Raw genomic sequence first — 20319 nt, forward strand, 5'->3', positions numbered from 1 at the left:
TCCAGAGACTTTCCCACCTCTGCAGGTTTGATCCAAAGAAAGGATTTTGGTGCCAACTGCTCGAAGGAGGAAAGACCAAGTGTCTGGGCAAAAGCAAGGGCCGAAAGTATCCCGAGATGGACTTGGATGTAAGTGGTGGACACACTACCTGTGGCACCTGCATAAGCGTAAGGGATCCCTGTATGGGGTTGAGGGGGGTTCTCTTCCCTTTACCATGCACTCAGCACATTCATGGCCTTAGCATTTCTTGGACAGTATTTGTAAGAGGAGGAAACGGGGGCTGAGACATGGTGGGTCAGAACTGATTTCATCAAACAAGTGTTGATTACCTTCTACTAAGGGCTGAGTGCTGTGGGGTTTTGACAATGAGCCACAGATGTTCTCTGCTTTCAAGGAATTCCTGGCCTTGGAGGGGGATGAGTCGCAACACCAGTAACTAGAATACAGGCAGAGAGTGCTGCGCGCAGTCAGAGAGGGCACACGAGTGCTATGGGAATTCAGAACAGGGGAATGTCACTTAAAGCTGAGAGGGGTAGAAAGGCTCCTTAAAGGAGGGATGGGGGTCTCCGGAGTTGCACCTAGAAGGATGAGATCCATTTTATAGGATTTGGACTTACGGAATGGGAGGCTGGGTAAGAACAGCATGTGTAAAAACATAGGGGAAATTTTAAAAAATATATAGGAAAAAGGTCACAGACTGTGGGTCTTGTTATTTCCTCCTTCTGTTTTTTTTTTTTTTTTTTTTTGAGACAGAGTCTTGTTCTGTTGCCTAGGCTGTAGTGCAGTGGCGTGATCACGGCTCACTGTAGCCTCGATCCCCTGGGCTCAATCGATCTTCCCGCCTCAGCCTCCCATGGTGCTGGTATTATAGGCGTGAACCACTATGCCTGGCCCTGCCCTGCCTCGGGTTCTGATTATTAATTCTGTCTCCTCTCCCTATCAGAAGAATTTTGACCTGGTGAGATATATTTTGATGCTCCTGCCAACTGGGAGTTCCCGATTGGAGGCTACCATTTAGAAGGATATTGTGGATAAATAAGAGGTGCATAGAGGGTGGTGCCAGAGGCATGGAGTTTTTTTTTTTTCTTTTGAGACAGAGTTTTGCTCTTGTCACTGAGGCTGGAGTGCAATGGCGTGATCTTGGCTCACTGCAGCCTCCACTTCCCGAGTTCAAAAGATTCTCCTGCCTCAGCCTCCCGAGTAGCTGGGATTACAGGTGCCCACCACCTCACCCGGCTAATTTTTGTATTTTTAGTAGAAACGGGGTTTCACCATGTTGGCCAGGCTGGTCTTGAACTCCTGACCTCAGGTGATCCACCCACCTCAGCCTCCCTAAGTGCTGGGATTACAGGCATGAGCCACCGTGCCCGGCCGAGCATGGTGATTTTAAAGAGGAGGTCACTCTTAAGTCAGCACGCAAGGTCTGAGCTTTCCTTCCCGTTACAGTCCCGAGCCTTCCTGAAGGACTATTACCGGGACCACAACATCGAGCTCTCCAAGCTGCTGTACAAGATGGGCCAGACGCTTCCCACTTGGCTGCGAGAGGACCTCCAGAACACCAGGTAGCCGCGGCCACCACAGCCAGACTGAAAGTTTGTGACAGCCGGGACGTCCCGCCACGCGCTGAGCCAGACTGACCTGCAGAGTGCGAAGCTGGGCCCGGGCGGCCACGTACTTACGAGCAATACTCTGTGGAGGCCTGGTGGGGCCGGGGGAGCACCCAGGCGGGTCTGCAAGCGCCTCGGAGCACCCACCGCTGGGTCTGTGGCCTACGGGACCTCCCTCGCCAGCAGAGGTCCATTCCGTTCCCAGCCGCTCCTGGGGAGGCCGCTTCCTGGTAGGAGGGAGTCCACGAGGCTCTTTTCTGTCCCTCACTGTGTTCCGCCGACCGTCCCCTCTCGTCACCCATCACTCCCTGCTTCCGCAGGGCGCCCCTCAGTATTCGCTGCCATATGTCCCTGTCCTCCAGGCTGTAGGGGAGGAGAGCCTGGCGGGGGGAGACAGACTGGACGTTTCTCTTACTGTTTCGAGCCAAGCTCTTCCAAGTGGCCAGCTGGGTCCCCAGAGTCAGTCCTAGGCTGGATGGGAGGGTGGCCACCTCAAGAGGACTCCCAGCCTCCACATCTGGTTCCTACCTTCATATCTCACCCTCCCGTTCTGGGGAAAGAATCTCTGGTTCCTACAGTATCCACCCCATCCTCAAGGCTTCCCATGGGGCCTTGGGGCACTGCCTTGCCATGGGGCCTGGTTCTCTGGGCCCCACCTGCACCCCTTTCTTCCCCCTGGGATATGACATGTGTGGTGTTTCCTGTGGTAAAAGACTGAGGCAGGCCAGGGTTCTGCCAGTAACATGTTCCCATGTACAGACGCGGTCCCCACACCCTCCCAGCCTCAGGCCCAGGCAGACGTGGACGAGCTGGCGAGACTGCCAGCCATGGCTTTGCTCAACCACCTGTGGCGGAGGGCTCCCAGAGACCCCCTTAACCTCCCAAATACTAAGAAGCTAAAGTATTTTAATATTTTGGTTTTTTTTTTCTTGGTGCCAGAGTTTATACCCTGGGTGCTGGGGTCGCACTGTGTTATATATATATATAATGTGTATATATATATATATTCTATTTTTTTTGGTTGGGTTTGTTTTTAATTCAGTCATACAAAGTGGTGGTAAGCCCCAGTCTCAGGGGGCGTTCTGTCTTAGAGCTAGAAATAAGGTGGCAGGGAGGGAGGCTGTGTCCTCAGTGGCCTGGGGCCTGAGGAGACAGTAGGAAGGGGCCCTCCCCAGTGCCATGGCTGCTCTGGGGCTACCCCAGGTGAACAGAGGTGGTGAGATGCGCAGGGAAGACCAGCTCTCTCCAGGACATCGGGCTGTGTGAAGTCCGGTGACCCTGAGGGGATTTTGGCCAAAGGAAACAGCCAGTGCTGGGCTAGGAGAGCTGGGGTCAAAAACTGGCCCACCCCCTCTCCCTCACATGGTGCTAGGCTGGGAGCTGCCCTGAGAGCTGGAATGCCCACCAGGGCCCACAGAGCTGTCTCCAGGCTCCTTGGAGACAGTGGGATCTCTGGGCTGATTTCTGGTTGGGGTCTGCTCCTACCCCACCCCGTATAACAATGTGAAGTGACTGAGGCTGAGGTGCCTCTCCCTGGCCCCCTCCAACTGCCAAATTCTGCTTCCCTCTGAACCCCAGGAAATACTTTCTAGAGAGCCTTGTCTTATTCAGAAGACTCTAGCATCTTGGGGCTGGAAGGTCTTTTGACGGGTATGAAACAGGTCCAGAAAGCGGAGGTGGCCTGCTTGGCCGATGTCATGGAGCCAGCTGGGAGCAGGGCTGGGCATTGAACCCAAGGCTCCCGGTTCCAAGTCCCGTCGTGCTCTTCCAATGCCACACTGCCTCTGAGCCCATCCTTGGGACCCTACTCTGTGCCAGGTTCCTGTCCCTTCCTCCGTCACACCATGGTCATTCCAGGATATGGGGACAAACCACTCCTTCCCAGCCAGGGTGCCTTTGAGCCTTCTCATTCCGAGGTCTGCGTTTGCATCCCTGTCGTGTTCTCCCGCGAGGGGTCCTTCCCCAGCCTGTGGGGGCCTGGGTCTGTTCTGAGCTGATTCCCTTTTCTCCAGTTCACTGCTGGGATGAGGAAGTTGGACACTCAGTGGGACCAGCTGCAGGTGGTTTCATGGTGTACAGAGCAGTGTCTCCATCATGCCTCTCAATGGGGCCTGCAAGCCTGGGAACCTTGGGCATCGTTGGGCCAGCAGGGATGAGCAGCAAAGGGTCTGAGGACAGGGTGGCGTGTCTGCTTGTACACTCGTGAAGACTTGCCCATGCCATGGAGCCAGGGGCTCCTAGAGAGGGGCAGTGACTTCCAGAGTCCCATCCATCAGTGAGAGGACCGGGCTGCGGGATGGGTGAGGATCTTACAGCTCCCAGGTTCTGAAATCTACCCTCTGGGCCTGGAGGCCTCTGTCGCAGGGCCTGGAGGCCTCTGTCGCAGAGCCTGGAAGGCAGGAGAGGTGGGCTGGCCTGGGGCAGGAGCTCCACTTATCTCTGCCTCTGGCTGTGGGAAGGAGCAGGCAGTTGGAAATCCTGTGACAACAGAGATCTGGATTTTTGCCTGGGCCCTTCTGTGAGCCTGGGGACTGGACCTGCCATGTGTTCTAAGTCTGTCTGCCTGGGTCGCTGCTGCCACCTCCCCTCCCACTAACAGACCTTTCTTGAAGACCCACTAGGCCCAGACACTGCCAGGACTTGCAGGTATGGGGGGGGGTAGAAGGAGAGGCAGATAAGCTGCCTGAGGGGCTGTCAGCTAATGGGTACACGGACACCCCCTCCCGAGAAGAGAAAGCCACAGATGAGTGGGGGAAGCGAGACCGGTCTTCAGTGTCCACCAATTCACTCTAAGCATTTGGCCAAAAAAAGGGAGAGAAATAGCTGAAATTAATTGTTCAGGTGGCTCCACCATCTATTCTGTGGTCCCCTCCATGAGCCTTTGCCCCAGGGTGGGTGCAGGTGCGAGTGTCACCTGCAGTTGCCTGTCATTCAGGGTTCCGGAGCCTTCTGTGGTGGAGCGTCCTGCTGCTTGGAGGATGAGTCTGAAGTTTAAAAATGGGCCTTTTCTGAGTCCCCCTGATGAGCAATCAGTGCTTCTGGGCCCAGCTAAGGAAGCCATCTGTTCCCAGCAAAGGAGAACTGCTGCGCTGACCTGCAGAGGTTGGTGGTCCCAGCACAGAGCTGTGCCCACTGGCTTGTTAGTGGCAGGAGCAAGTACAAAAATGTTTTACCAAACATTTAATTATGATTGCCCACTCCCCAGCATCTATATCTAAAATTAACATTTTGCCACATTTGTTTTTCTCTGTCTGTGTACATATATATTTTCTCTGTCCTAATTTAAAAGTACATTGCAAACACCATGAAACTTGAGACCTGAAAGCTTCAGCCTGCATCTCCTAAGCATTAGGGCATTCTCCTACACATTGGCCCAGTATCACAGCCCGGACAAGAAGTCATTTCCCAACGATGTCTGCTATCCAATCTGTGTTCAAATCCCCCTGGTTGTCTCCCAGGTAACTTATGTCTGGTTGTGGAGTCAGCGTCCAGTTGCGGTGCACACTGCATTTTCTAACTATGTTTTAAAAACCCCTTTGAATGCTGAAAGGTCTTCCCTCAGCTCACTTTGAGGTTTTAAATGATATTGTTTTTGAGGCCCTCGGCCTGCTGTCCTGTTGAAGCCCCACATTCTGAATTTGTCAGCTTGTTTGCTCATGGTGTCACATAACCACTTCTTCTATCTCCTGTACTTTCAAGGATAATTTAGGCTATATGAGACTTTGCCTTTTGTGCTGGATTGACAGCTTCACTTCTGCCTAAGGTGCGCCTCCACTGTCACCTGTACCAAGTGCCAAAACAGCAGAGGGGCCAGTTAGAGCAAAAGCTCTGGGGAGGGCCCGGAAAGGCTCCCTGGAGAAGGCCGCAATATCTGGGCCTCGGAAGGAAGGACTCAGGGCTCTGGAAGGAGGAGGCTGCATGCCTGAAGGCTGGGCCTTCGACCCTGGGGATGGGCCGCAGGGCACCAAACACATCATATGTCTCTCTCTTTCTGTTTTGGGGTCCCAGGGTTCTCATTTCCTGGAGGCCCATGGTCTGTGTGCACTGGAGCAGAGCCAGGCTCTGGGACGCAGCAGGGAAAAGCCTACATGGGGAACTGCCTCCCACAAGCTGTGGTGTGAGAAGAGCCCTGGCTGGCAGCAGGAGCTGTGAAATTTCATCCCAGCCGGGTGCATTTAGTGACTGCCTGACCATCTTCCTCCCAGGCCCTCAATTTCTTCATCTGTAGAATGAGCAGATAGGGGCCACGGCAGGGGTTTTCACACATCCAAGGAGGCAGCTCTGCTCTACTTGATGTGAGGATGAGGGGGGCCTAGACCCCCTGCTGCCCAGGCCCTTGAGGCAACACTGGGTTCCTGGCTTGACAGCTCTGGGCTGGCTGCCCTTGCCAGCTCAGCCGGCTGGAGAGTTTTCAGCTCCCCCAAGGAACGGGCATAGGGTTTGTGTGGGGTCAATGCCAAGAACCTGGGGGAAACTGGCTGCATTTTATCCTAAGAAGTTCATCCCTCCTGCTCTTCTTCCTCTTTCTGGCCCTGGAGGAGAATGAGGGAGGAGAGGCTTTTCTATGACTGTGTTAGCTTTTATTATTAGCAAGAGGGCTCCTTTTGTAATTTGTGCATGAAATTCATGTCATTTCCTGGGAGAGGAGAGGGCCAACTGGAGAGGGTGGGGGGCACACTGGGGAAGCAGGCAGAGGTTTCCTTCCCTTGTAGGGGGGTGGGGAGAGTAGGGGAGAGGGGGTGCTACCCAGTTCGCCTGATGAGGGCTCTCGAACCAGCCGTTTTGGGTTGTGTTAAAGGTGAGACCTTCCTCCATTAATGTACAATCTCGAACTAACTGCTAATAAAGTGGGGTTCTGTTTGTACACCTTGGTCCTGTCTGTCTGACCTTTTTGCAAGGCCTGCAGGGGAGGGTGGAGTAGGGGTGTTTGCATGCATGGCCAAAGCCACTTGTCCCCGCCACCTCAGGCATGCACACGTGCCCACACGTGTGCACTCACATATGCACATGGTGACTTGGTCGACGCAGATCATTTCCACTGGGTTATGAATGGAAGATTTCCCAGATAGAGCAGAGGCCTATCCTGGGGCAGCCACAGGGGGCATCTCAGATCATGAGCCCTCAGACAAGCTGGATTGCTCAGAAGCCCTGGGGGTCGGGCACTGGACCGAGGGGAGATTTGGGAGGTGGAATCATTTCTGCTACTAATGTATATGGTAGTTGGGGGGCAAGCCACTTTTACTGTTTTATCCCATTTCCCTTACCTTTTAGATGCATGGAGGGAGTTGGACTCTGTGGCCTCTCTTGAAGAACTTGCCTAAAAAATACAGATTCCCAGGTCCACTTTCAGAGATTTAACTGCAGCAGATGTGGGATGGGGCCCAACATCTTTAAGGAGCCCTCCAGTGCACTGAGGAGTTTTTAACGAGCCCTCCAGTACACTGAGGCAGCCCAGTGTAACTCTGGCTCAGAGTGGGAAACTCTGGCTCAGATCCATGGTTCCTGTGGGTTCTGATTAATGTGGAGAGCCCCACTGTTCAGGAAAACGTAGGGTAAAACAAATGACTTCGAAGCCCTCACAGCCTCATTGAGGGCCAGACTCGAGATTTGCCTGGAGAAGGAGAGTTATCACAGGTAGGGGCCCAGGCCAGTGTCTGCAGTGCAGGTGATCAGACCTGCTCCTTCAGAATCCCCTTGGGAATATTAAAACAATATACATTCCTGGGCTCCCCCAATATCTGCTCACTCAGAACCTCTGGGGTGGGACCCAGCACGGTGTACTTTAACAGACTCCTTGGTGTTCAGGGAAGTTTGGGAACGCCGAATCAGGCCACCATGTATGTCAGAGACGGTACCCAGAAATGTGCACAGGTTCTGAGGGGCAGAGGAGGGGCATGCCGGAGACGCAGCTGGGCAGTCCTGCTTCCCAGAACCCAGTATGTTCAAAGTGAATGTACCACAATGGCACAAGGGCAGCACCTGCAGAGCCCTCTTTGGAGTTCGTCAGCTGGGAGCTTGGTTTGGGTCGGGTGGCCCTCACCAGCAAGAACACAGCTGGAGGCTGCATGGGCAAGAGCAGATCAAGAGGCATGGTGCAGAAGGGTGACTGTGCCAGCTGAGGGGTCAGCCTGCAACGGGGATTTTTGAATTTAAATACAGCTGAGATTCTGTTTTGAAAGAATCACTTAATTGAAAACCAGGTAAAGGTGGGGGTGCTCTCTGGTTGGAGTGGGAGTGAAGCTCTGGACTCTTCCCAGCTCACCTCCTCCCTGTCTCTCAGCCTATCTTGGAACCTTAGGATTTTTTGAAAAACATTGTGAAAACCCAACCCAGTTGCTTCCAGAGATCCCAAAATTCCTGCAGTTCTAACAGGCTGAATGAATAGCAGCCCATCAGCCCCTCCTCACCCCCCACGGGGATGTCCACCCAGGAAATCTGGTGCCCCAGGAGTGGTTCGGGCTTCTAGAGGTGGGCAGTTCCCTTGGAGAAGCCTGGATTTTGTGTGTAGGGCAGTGTGTTTCATAATAGCAAAATGCTGGGAACAACCTAGATGTCCATCCACAGGGGATCAGCTAGGTAACCTCCGTTGTATCCATTCACTGTAACGATGATTCAGTTGAAAGTAATGAGCTCAGTCTCCAAGGCCTGCCGGGGAAATTTCTATGACAGACCTATACAATGTGACCGTCATGGAAAGAGAACACTACAGTTTGTATTTTTCCTGGGGTTGTAGATATATGTATCTCACATCAAACTGCTAGTAGGGGAGGAAAGACTGAGAAGGGGGACTTTCAAAGGGGACTTCAGCCTTGGCTGAAATATATATAAGACAAGGAAAATGTATTTGCATATCATTTGTGGAATGAAAACGTCTTAATGAAAAACAGAAATGGACAAAGCGGAAAGGGGGACTCCAAGCAGCTAGAATTCCACGACCATGCGATGAAGGCCAACACGGCTTTACCCAGCCCTTAAGCTCCTATGGAGTTAAGGTCTGGAGAAGGCCTAGGGTGCCGGTGATGAATTTCTTGCCTTGCTGCATTTGTCCTAAGCATTCGTGAAGACCCTGAAGTGAGGAGCCTGACCTTCCTGTGACTGTAGGCCAGTCTTAACTCCTCTCTGGTCCTGGGAGCTTGGCTTCCCTGAGCTGACAGACGGGGCAACTAGGGTTAGTATCACCATTGCTGGAACAAACTGACACCATGTGTCTCCCAATATGATGCAATGGGAAGGACCCAGTCCAACACCTGGGAGATTCCTAACAAAAACATGGGACACGAATCCAGCCAAGGGGAACAGACAGACACATCCGTATTGGGGACATTTTGCAAAATAACTGGCCTGAACTCCAACAATGTCAAGGTGATGAAAGATACAGAAAAGCTGAGAAATGGTTCAGGATTAAAGGATACTAAAGAGATGTGGTAATCAAATGCCATGTGTGACCCTGGAGGGTCCCGGACCATGAAACAATTTGCTATAAAGGATACCACAGGGACACCTAGCAGAACGTCAAGATGGACCGTGTGGATTAGATAATACTATTCAACCGATGTTCAATTTTCTGGTTTTGATTATTTTACTGTTATGAAAGAGTATCTAATGAAGTACATGTGAGCTATTAGTGTTTTGCAATTACAAGTAATTGCCACAATTACTTTTGCACCAACCTAGTATTTAGGGGTAAAAAGGAAGAAATGGAACTGAATTTTGACTCCTGTTCTTTCTCTAATGGTACTAGATGATAGGTACTCATCAGATGCAGTCCAAAAAGTGTCCACCAGGGGGCACTATTATCACAGCCTCTCACAGTGTAGTCAGCGTGAATGCCTCCCGGGAAGACTGGGCTGGTGTAATGGTGGTGTGGCAGTAATATTATCAATATTAATATCAATAAATTAAATAATATAAATAAAAAGTATTTCTTATCCTGTATCAGGCAGACCCTCTGCTTATCAAGTGCTATCTTTAAAATTTTTTATTTATTTTTGAGACAGTGTCTCACTCTGTCAGCCAGGTTGGAATGCAGTGATCTCAGCTCACTGCAGCCCGAAGCTCCTGGGCTCAAGCCATTCTCCCACCTCACCTTCTGAGTAGCTGGTATTACAGGCATGCACCACCACGCCTGGCTAATTTTTGTATTTTTTGTAAAGATGGGGTTTTGCCATGTGGCCCAGGCTGGTCTTGAACTCCTGGCCTGAAGTGATCCTCCTGCCTCAGCCTCCCAAAGTGCAGGGATTACAGGCATCAGCCACCTTTCCCGGCCTCTTTTAATCCTCATAACAATCCTCTGAGGTAGGTATTATCATTCCCATTGTATATTTGAGTAATTTCAGTTCGGAGAGGTTAAGTAACTCTACCAGGATCACAGAGCTGGTAGTCATTGGCCCATGAGACTCCACAGCTTGGAGTCCACTAGACTGTCCTGCCCCCTGGGCCTGAGGCTGAGAATGTGTCCTGGCATAGAGAAGTGCCCATGAGGCTGAGTGGGGACAATTCACTGAGCCTGGCCCTGCCCTTTTCAGGGCTGGGGACTGGGTGGTCCTGGGAAGCTGTTAAAGGTGCCTAAAAGTATATATACCTACAAATCTAAAACAGAAGTACAAACAGGGGATGGTGTGAGAAGCAAGTCTCCTTCCACTCCCTGAGCTTTGTCCTCCAACTCGCTTCTTCAGAGGAAACCACCATTAGCAGTTTCTGTGGATCTTTCCAGAAATTGTTTTACATATACAAACAGTTGAGAGCACGTGCATGCCCTGCTGGTGTGTACCCTCAGGCTGTTCTGCACTGGGCTTTTCCATGGGTGCCTCTGGTCAGTGGGTGGAAGGTATTTACTGCTCTGCATGGCAGCACAGGGCTCCTCTGCGTGGGTACTTGGGTGGAGGGTATTTGTTGCTCTGCATGGCAGCAGATGGAGGGCTCCTCTGCATGGGTACTTGGAGAAGCTCTGCTCTATTACACCTTTCAGGGAGTGGGGGTAGAAACTGGAGCTTGAATTCTTTGACCTTTGCCACATTCTGGGGTGTTCTCCCTTGGGAAGGAATAGACTGCACAGCACAGTAGTCAAAATATGCACAGCTGGATAGATCTGGTTTCAAATACAGGCTCAGTATTGGCTGTGTGACCTTGGTCAAGTACTTCATGTCTCTGGGCCTCAGTCTCTGCTTTCGTGAAGTGGGGATAGTTACAGGACTGAGGTGACAGAGATGTTGTGAGGAGTGAAGAGACAGTGTCTGGAAAGCCCTCAGCAGGAGCCTTCTACACAGTGAGTGCTCAGTAAAGTCTTTGCCAGTTCTTGGTATCACACATATACAGACCCCATTTCTGAGCCTGAGCCTGGGGGTGGCACTGCCACCTTTGTCCTGAGGCTGATGAGGTTGGGCTGAGAAGTCAAGCGGCCCAGTCAATGTGGAAACTCATTACATTTGATTGTTCTTCCTGGGACCTTGAAATGGAAATGGTGGGTGATCTGGGGCACTGAGAATGACTCTTCAGAACACACACACACACAACACCAACTTCACAGGAAAACAAGGAACACGAGAGACTGCTATAAGCAGCTGCACGTTAACAAATCAGATGCTCTAGCTGCAATGGACAAATTCCTAGAGGCACACAAACTACCAAAACTGACTCAAGAGGAAATAGAAAATCTGAATAGACCTATAACAAGTCAGGAGATTAAATCGGTAATCAAAAAACTTCCAGCAAAGAAAAGCCCACCACCAGATGGCATCATCGGTGAATTCTACAAAACATTTAAAGGAGAATTAACATCAATCCTTCTCTTAAACTCTTACCAAAAATCTAAAGAGGAGAGAACGTTTCCCAACTCATTCTGTGAGGCCAAGCATTACCTTGATACTGAAACTAAGACTCTACAAGAAAAGAAAATTGCAGGCCAGGTGCAGTGGCTCACGCCTGTAATCCCAGCACTTTGGGAGGCTGAGGCAGGTGGATCACCTGAGGTCAGGAGTTCAAGACCAGCCTGGCCAACTTGGCAAAACCCTGTCTCTACTAAAAATACGAAAATTAGCCAGGCATGGCAGCATGCACCTGTAATCCCAGCTGCTCAGGAGGCTGAGCCAGGAGAATCGCTTGAACCCAGTAGGCGGAGGTTGCCATGAGCCAAGATTGCGACAATGCACTCCAGCCTGAGCGATAAAGTGAGACTCTATGTCAAAAAACAAAACAAAACAAAAAAATTATATGCCATGATCAAGTGGGTTTTATTCCAGGAATGCAAGGGTGGTTCAACATATGAAAATCAAAGTAATATACCACCTTATAAGAATGAAGGGGAAAAAAAAAACCACATGATCATCTCAATTGATGCAGAAAAAGCGTCTGACAAAATTCAACACCCTTTCATGATATAAATGCTTAACAAACTAGTACTAGAAAAGAACTCTTTCAACATGATAAATGCCATATGTGAAAAACTCACAGCTAACATAATTTTTTTTTTTTGGAGACAGGGTCTCGCTCCGTTGCCCAGGCTGGAGTGCAGTGGCACAGTTGTGGCTTACTGCAGCCTTGACCTCCCAGGCTCAAGCGATCCTCCCACCTCAGCCTCCCAAATTGCTGGGACTACAGGCACGTGCCATGCCTGGCTAATTTTTTATTTTTGTTGTAGAGACAGGGTCTCACCATGTTGCCCAGACTGGTCTAGAACTCCTGGGCTCAAGTGACATCATTCTTAATGGTGAAAAACTGAAAGCATTTCCCCTAGGATGAGGAACAAGACAAGGATGTCTGTTTTCATAACTTCTAGTTAAGATTAGAAACTTCTACTCAACACAATACTGGAAGTTCTAGCCAAAGCAGTTAGGCAGGAAAAAAACAAAACGCATCCAGATTGGAAAGGAAGAAGTAATACTATCTCTACTTATAGATAACATGATCTTAATGCCTAGAAAACCCAAAAGAATTCATACGCATACACAAACTATTAGAGTTAATAAGTGAATTTCGTAAAATTTCAGAATACAAAATCAATACACAAAATCCGTTGAATTTCTATACACTATAATTAACAATCCAAAAAGGAAGTTAAGAAAACAATTCTACTTATGATAGCATCAAAAAGAATAAAATATAGGCCAGGTGTGGTGGCTCACGCCTGTAATCCCAGAACTTTGGGAGGCCGAGGTGGGCAGATTACCCAAGGTCAGGAGTTTGAGATCAGCCTGGCCAACACGGTGAAACCCCATCTCCACTAACAGTGCAAAATGAGCCAGGTGTGGTGGCGTGTGCCTGTAATCCCAGCTACTTGGGAGGCTGAGGCAGGAGAATCACTTGAACCCTGTAGGTGGAGGTTGTGGTGAGCCGAGATCGTCCGCTGCACTCCAGCCTAGGCAACAAGAGGTAAACTCCTTCTCAAAATAATAATAATAATAATAATAAATAAAAATAAAATATATAGGAATAATTTAATCAAGGAGGTGAGAGACTTGAATACAGAAAACTGTAAAACGTTGCTTGAAGAAATTAAAGATCTAAATGAATGGAAAGACATCTCATGTTTGATTAGAAGGCTCAATATTGTCAAGGAATATACAGTATTTTTTTTTGCAATTCCTATCAAAATTCCAACAGGTTTTTTTCCAGAAATGAAAAAGAAATTCCTAATATGAAAATTCCTAATATTCACATGGAATTTCAAGAGACCCAGAATAGCAAAAACAATCTTGAAAAAAAAATGACACAGTTGCAGGACTCATGCTTTCTGATTTCAGAACTTACTGCAGGCCAGGCATGGTGGCTCACACCTGTAATCCCAGCACTTTGGGAGGCTGAGGTGGGCAGATCATCTGAGATTGGGAGTTTGAGACCAGCCTGGCCAACATGGTGAAACCCTGTCTCTACTAAAAATGCAAAAATCAGCTGGACATGGTGGCACGCGCCTGTAGTCCCAGCTACTCGGGAGGCTGAGGCTGGAGAATCACTTGAACCCAGGAGGCAGAGGTTGCAGTGAGCTGAGATCGTGCCACTGCACTCCAGCCTGGGCAACAGAACGAGACTCTGTCTCAAAAACAAAACAAAACAAAACAAAACAAACTTACTGCAAATCTACAGTAATTATAACAGTGTGCTACTGGCATAGGATAGACATGTAGACCCTGGGGTAGAATTGAGAACCCAGAAATAAGCCCTCACGTCTATTGCCAATTGATTTTTGACAAGAGTACTAAGAACTTTCACTGGAGAAAGAATAGTGCTCCACGACCTGGATATCACATGTAAAAGAATGAAGCTGAACCCTTACCACACACCGTAGGCCAAGACTAAGTGAAAATTGATCAGAGATGTAAATTTAAGAGCTAAACTTAGAATTATTAGAAACATAGGTGCAAATATCTATGACCTTGAATTTGGTAATTGTTTCTTAAATATGACACGGAAAGCACAGGCAACAAGGAAAAAAAGATAAATTTGTCTTCATTAAAATTTAAAAGACTTTTGTATGTCAAAGGACACCATTAAGGCCAGGCAGCGTGTCTCACACCTGTAATCCTGGCACTTTGGGAGACCTAGGTGGGTGTATCACCTGAGACCAGAAGTTCAAGACCAGCCTGGGCATCATGGTGAAACCCCATCTCTACAAAAACTACAAAAATTAGCTGGGCATGGTGGTGTGCCTGTGGTCCCAGCTATTGGGGAGGCTGAGGTGGGATGACCCCTTCAGCCTGGGAAGAGGAGGTTGCAGTGAACCAAGATTGCGTCATTGCACTTCAGCCTGGGTGACAGAGTGAGACCCTGTCTCAAAAAAAGAAAGAAAGAAAAAAGAATACTATGAAGAGAGTTAAGAGACAATCCACATAACAGGAGAAAATATTTGCAAATCATATGTCTTATAAGGGCCTCATATCCAAAAAATATAAAGAACAACTCAACAACAAAAAGACAAACAACCCAATTAAAAAATGGGAAAATGACTTGAATGGATGTTTCTCCAAAGAAGACAGACAATGGCCAACACACTCGTGAAAAGGTGCTGAAAACATTGATCATTACTGAAATGCAAATGAAAACCAGTTCTAATCTACTAGAATGGCTGTATTTTTTTTTTTTTTTTTGAGGTGGAGTCTTGCTCTGTCACCCAGGCTAGAGTGCAGTGGTGTGATCTTAGCTCACTGCAACCTCTGCCTCCCAAGTTCAAGCGATTCTCCTGCCTCAGTCTCCTGAGCAGCTGGGATTACAGGCATCCACCACCAGACCCGGCTAATTTTTGTATTTTTAGTAGAGATGGGGTTTCACCATGTTGGCCAGGTTGGTCTGGAACTCCTGACCTCAGGTGATCTGCCCACCTGGGCTTCCCAAAGTGCTAGGATTATAGGCGTGAGCCACCACACCTGGCCAGCTATAATTTTTTTTTTTTTTAAGGAAAATAAGTTTTGATGAGGATGTGGAGAAATTGGAACCCTTATACATTGCTAGTGGGAATGTGAAATGATACAGCTACTGTGGAAAACAGTTTAGTGTTTCATCAAAAGGTTAAACAGTATTCACAATAACCAAAAGCTGGAAAGAACACAGATGTCCATCAATAGATGAATGAGCAAATAAAATGTGGTATATAATACAGTGGAATATTATTCCACCACAAAAAAGGGAGGAAGAAATTCTGATATATGGTACAACATAAATTAGCCTTGAAAACATTATGTGAAATAAAATAAGCCAGACGTACAAAAAGACGAATATTGTCTGATTTCCTTTATACTAAATATCTAGAATAGGCAAATTCATAGAGATAAGAAGTAGGTTAGAGGTTACCATGGCTGAGGGGAGAGGGAGGATGGGGAGTTATTGCTTAAGGAGCACAGAGTTTCTCCTTGGGTGATGGAGAATGTTGACAATAGATAGTAGCGATGGTTGTGTAACATTGTGAATGTACTAATGCCACTAAATTGTGCACTTTAAAATGGTTAAAATGGCAAATTTTATGTTATATGTATTTCGCCACAATAAAAATACATATACGGCATTCAAGGCAGCTCTGTTTTCTTAAATTGAAATATAATTTACATACACAAAATAATACTTTAAAGTGTATAATTCAGTGGTTTTTAGCAAATTGTGCAACCATCACCACTATCTAATTCCAAAACATTTCATCACCTCAAGAAGAAACCTCATAGCAGTAAGTGGTCATTCCTCATTCTTCCCTTCTCTCAGGCCCTGGCAGACACTGAACCACTTTCTCTTTCAATGAATTGCATATTCTGAACATTTCCCATAAATGGAATCCTTCCATATGTGGCCTTTTGTGCCTGGTTTCTTTCACTCAGTGTGCTTTCAGGGTTCATCTATGTTGTAGCTTGTGTTAATACTTCATTTTTAATGACTGACTATGATTCCATTATTGGTATATTTGTTTATCCATTCATTAGTTGATGGACATTGGGTTGTTTCCACTTTTTGGCTATTGTGAATAGTACTGCAGTGAATACTCATGTACAAGTATCTGTTTGAAATTCCTTTAGGTATAGATGTAGGAGGGAAATGCTGGGTCATAAGGTAATTCTATGTTTAACTTTTTCAGGAGTCACCAAACTTTTTGCCACAGCAGTTGAATCATTTTGCATTTCCACCAGCAGTATACAAGGGTTCCAGTTTCTCCACATCCTCACCAAAACCTGTTTTTTTTTTTTTTCCACTTTATTTTATTTATTTTTGAGACAGAGTCTCGTTCTGTTGCCCAGGCAAGAGTGCAGTGACGGGATTATGGCTCACTGCAACCTCCTCCCCTCAGGCTGAAGGGATCCTCCTACCTTGGCCTCCTAAGTAGCTGGGACTACAGTTGTGCACCACCATACCCAGAAAATTTGTATTTTTTGTAGAGATAGAGTTTTGCCATGTTGTCCAGGCTGGTCTCAAACTCCTGGGCTCAAGAGATCTGCCCACCTCAGCCTCCCAAAGTGCTGGGATTACAGGCATGAGCCAACGGGCCTGGCCTTATTATTATTACTATTAAAGAGATAGTGTTTTACTCTCTTGCACAGGCTGGAGTGAAATGGTATGATCATTGCTCACTGCAGCCTCTAACTCCTGGGCTCAAGTGATCCTCCCCTCTCGGCCTCTCAAAGTGCTGAGATTACAGGCGTGAGCCTGGTCTTATTTTCCATTTAAAAAAAATTTATAGCCATCCTAATGGATGTGAAGTGTTACCACATTGTGGTTATGATTTGCATTTCCCTAATGACTACTGATGTTGATTATCTTTTTATGTATTTGATGGACATTTGTATGTCTCTTTGGAGAAATGTTTGTTCAAGTCTTTTGCCCATTTTTGAATTGGATCATTTCTCTTTTTGTTGTTGAGTTGTAAGAGCTTTTTATGTGTTCTGGATACTAGACTCTAATCAGACAGTTCATTAGGTCTTTGATCCATTTTGAGTTAATTTTTGTATATGGCGTGAGGTAGGGGTCCAACTTCATTCTTTTGTGTGTGGATATCTAGTAGTCCCAACATCATTTATTTAAAAAACTATTCTTTCCCCCATTGAATTGTTATGGCACCCTTGTCAAAAATCAGTTGACCATAAATGTAAGTATGTACACATATGCTCAATTCTATTTTATTGATCTGTTTGTCTATCCTCAAGCAACTTTCATGCAGTCTTGACTACTGTAACTTTGTAGTAATTATTGAAATCAAGAAGTATGAGTCTTCTAGATTTGTTCTTCCTTTTCAAGGTGATTTTTGGCTGTTTTGAGTTCTTTGCATTTCTATGTGAATTTTTGTATCGACTTGTCAATTTCTGCAAAAAATGTACCTGGGATTTTGATAGGGATGAGTTAAACCTGTTGATCAATTTGAGGAGTATTATGATCTTAACAGTATGAAATCTTCCACTCTGTGAACATGGGATGTTTTTTCCATTTATTTATATTGTCCTTAATTGTTTTCAGTGAGGTTTTGTGTTTTGTATTTTTTTGTCTCCAGTTTGACTCTACTGTTTTTGTTGTTGTTGTTGTTGTTGTTGTTTGTTTTTGAGATGGAGTCTCACTCTGTCTCCCAGGCTGGAGTGCAGTGGCACGATCTCAGCTGACTGCAACCTCCACATCCCAGGTTTAAGCAATTCTCCTGCCTCAGCCTCTCCGAGTAGCTGGGACTACAGGCGTGTGCCACCACGCCTGGCTAATTTTTGTATTTTTTGTAGAGGTGGGGTTTTGCCATGTTGACCAGGCTGGTCTGGAACTCCTGACCTCAGGTGATCCATCCACCTCAGCCTCCCAAAGTGTGAGATTACAGGTGTGAGCCACCATGCCCAGGTGACTCACTATTTTTATAATCACATAGAAAATGTTTAGAGTGTGAAGAAGGGGTATGGGTAGAAATGGCAACTGGGACTGAGTTGGCTTGGGGAGATGTGACCTTGATCAGAGTTGACTTGGCCTCAGAGGCCCCTCTGGAAAAGGAGATTCTGGTCTTGGGGTCAGAGTTGGAACTTGCCACTCTCCCCTGCCCATGCCTGCCTCATGTGATCCCAGATGGGGGAACTGGGAAAGTCACATGGCTGGGCCTGGTGGAGGGGGAGAGTCTCCCCCAGGTACGTGGGGGAGTCCCAGGCTTGGGCTTTTTCTTTGGGACCTTGGGCCAGCTGCCTATGACATGGGAGTTGTGCTCTCTGGTCCCCTGGCCCAGGCTGTTCAGCACATTGCCTTTTCACAGTGCCCAACAGAGAGAGCCCCTGACAAACCATATGACCATAAAATGGTCCCCACATGTTTTTTACCTCTACTGCATCTGCACTTCTCGCTTTTGATTCCATCATCCCCTCCACCTAGCCTGTTTGTTCCTTTCCTGTTCTATCACCCAAATCCTCTCTGTCATTCAGGGTATCTTCTCTAGAAAGCCTTCTGTGGTCCCTTTCCTAGTCCTGCTTTCGGGGGTTTGCTTTCACTCCTCTGGGCTCCTCCAGCATCCACCCTTTGGGCTGTGCCACCTGAGAAGATTCCAACATCCAGCACTGAGTTCGGATGGCTGATATGGGGGTCTGGACCCCTCACTAGGTGATGAGCTTCTCAGGGGTCTCCAGTCCCATCAGGCCCCAAGCATAGCGTGGCACCAGCTGCCTGGCAATGACTGTACCCTGTGTTGGTTGACCGGACACAGGACAGGATGTGAAAATCATGGGTGACCCTTCTGCCCTACATCCAATCCACAAACACTGAGAACTCTGGGCCAGAGGTTCCCAAACACCCACCTGTAACAGACTTCTAGCCTCAGAATTCACCAGGGAATTAATAAAAATTCAAATATTCAGACACTGCTGTCCTAGATTCTGATTCAGGAGCCCCGGGAAGGGCCCAAGAGTCTGTGGTTTACCAAGTTCCCCAGTAGTCCTGTTATGTAACCAGGTTTGGGAGCTTCTGGGGCTGGCAAATCTTAGTCACTTCAGTCCAGTGTGCTTTCTCCCTGCCCTCTCCCGTGCCAGAAGCTTTGTTTCTAGGGTGGAAGATGGACATGGATCCCTTCCCTGGATGACCCTCAACAGCCCTATAAATCCCCTCACACTCAAATCCCTCCCTTCTCCTCCATTATAACCTTTTTGGAGGCTCATTCCTCTTGCCTGTTGAATTCATAGGCTTTAAGTCTCCCTTCTCCCAGGAGGTCTTCCTGGCTTGCCTCCATATACTCTCTGATCACAGATATCCAGAGATGGTCATTAAACATTTAGAAACATAACATTAAAGAGGCTGACATAAAACATGTAATATGTATGGGGTTATAGTACAGATAAACATTTGTTTATGTTCTCGCATAGGATATAGTTTTGTTATATTACAGACAGATACATTACAGGCATTTAGGCCTAGTGCATTGATTTATGGATGGGTCATGATGTAGTAGAGCTGAGAAAGACCATCTAGTCTGTTACTTCTTTTCTTCCCCATTTTCAGATAGGTAAATCGAGGCCCAGGTGCATAGGTAATGGGGCTCAGGTGCCTGAGAATCCTTGGCCCCCAGACCTCTGCTCACTTGCATGTAATCTCACTTAGGCTTGTGCAGACCCTCCATCCTCCAGTTCTCTAACTAGTGATGCCCACCCGGATCCTGGCAGCTCATGGCCTAAGGAGGACAGGCAAAGGGCAATTCTTCAGTGGCCAGCCCAGCCCCCATCTGCCCCCCAGTGTGGCCAGGGCCCATCTGCACAGCTGGAGTTGGTTACCCAGCTGTTTATGGGTCTCTGCCTCTGGTGTTTATAGTTCCGCCTTTGGGTCTGCTTTGCATCCCCACTAATGAGAACAATGCCCCAGGAGGCGGCGGCGGGTGACTGGGGGACCACTGGATGGGGAGCGGTGGGCTGGGCCTGTGTCCTGGCTTCTGCCTTGCCTGGTTCTAACAAGGATTTCGGTCCCTTTACAAGGACACAGGAAGAACAGCAAGGTGGCCCATATGAAAACGGGTGGGAAACAGACACGCCCAGGTGAGGAGTGAGGAGGCGAGAAGGCTAAGAACGAGTCTGCCGTGACTTAGGCACTCAGGGCAGGGGAGAGCTGGGGCCAAATCTTTCCTTTTAACAAAATGCATTTTTTTCTTTCATTGCAAGAGTTATGAATCTCCATCGTGGAAACTTTAGAACATACAGACACATAAGAAGAAAATTTAAATGTCTGTATCCCACCAACCTGGTAACCACGGTTCATGTTTTAGGACGTTTCCTTTCTGTCTGATATATAAAGTTGTTTTTGCAGAAAG

At 47.7% G+C, this 20319-nt stretch overlaps 1 protein-coding gene across 15 annotated transcripts in view; it reads left to right on the forward strand.

The window, feature by feature from the left end:
- The window catches only part of NDST1 (N-deacetylase and N-sulfotransferase 1), a 72806-nt gene extending 66335 nt beyond the window's left edge, over positions 1 to 6471 (forward strand). For 10 of the 15 annotated variants that reach the window (XM_015452146.4, XM_073994599.1, XM_015452143.4 and 7 more), the window contains 2 exons: positions 26 to 128; positions 1447 to 2517. In XM_015452146.4, the coding sequence (XP_015307632.1) occupies positions 26 to 128; positions 1447 to 1566 (223 nt within the window). In that variant the 3' untranslated portion in view covers positions 1567 to 2517. Of the gene's footprint in view, positions 1 to 25; positions 129 to 1446 lie in introns of all 15 variants that reach the window. The other 5 variants (XM_045394401.2, XM_045394402.2, XM_073994597.1 and 2 more) reach the window with 1 other exon arrangement.
- The last annotated feature ends 13848 nt before the right edge of the window (positions 6472 to 20319 follow it).

This window comes from Macaca fascicularis, chromosome 6 (assembly GCF_037993035.2).
Source record: "Macaca fascicularis isolate 582-1 chromosome 6, T2T-MFA8v1.1".
Classification (NCBI taxonomy): Eukaryota; Metazoa; Chordata; class Mammalia; order Primates; family Cercopithecidae; genus Macaca; species Macaca fascicularis.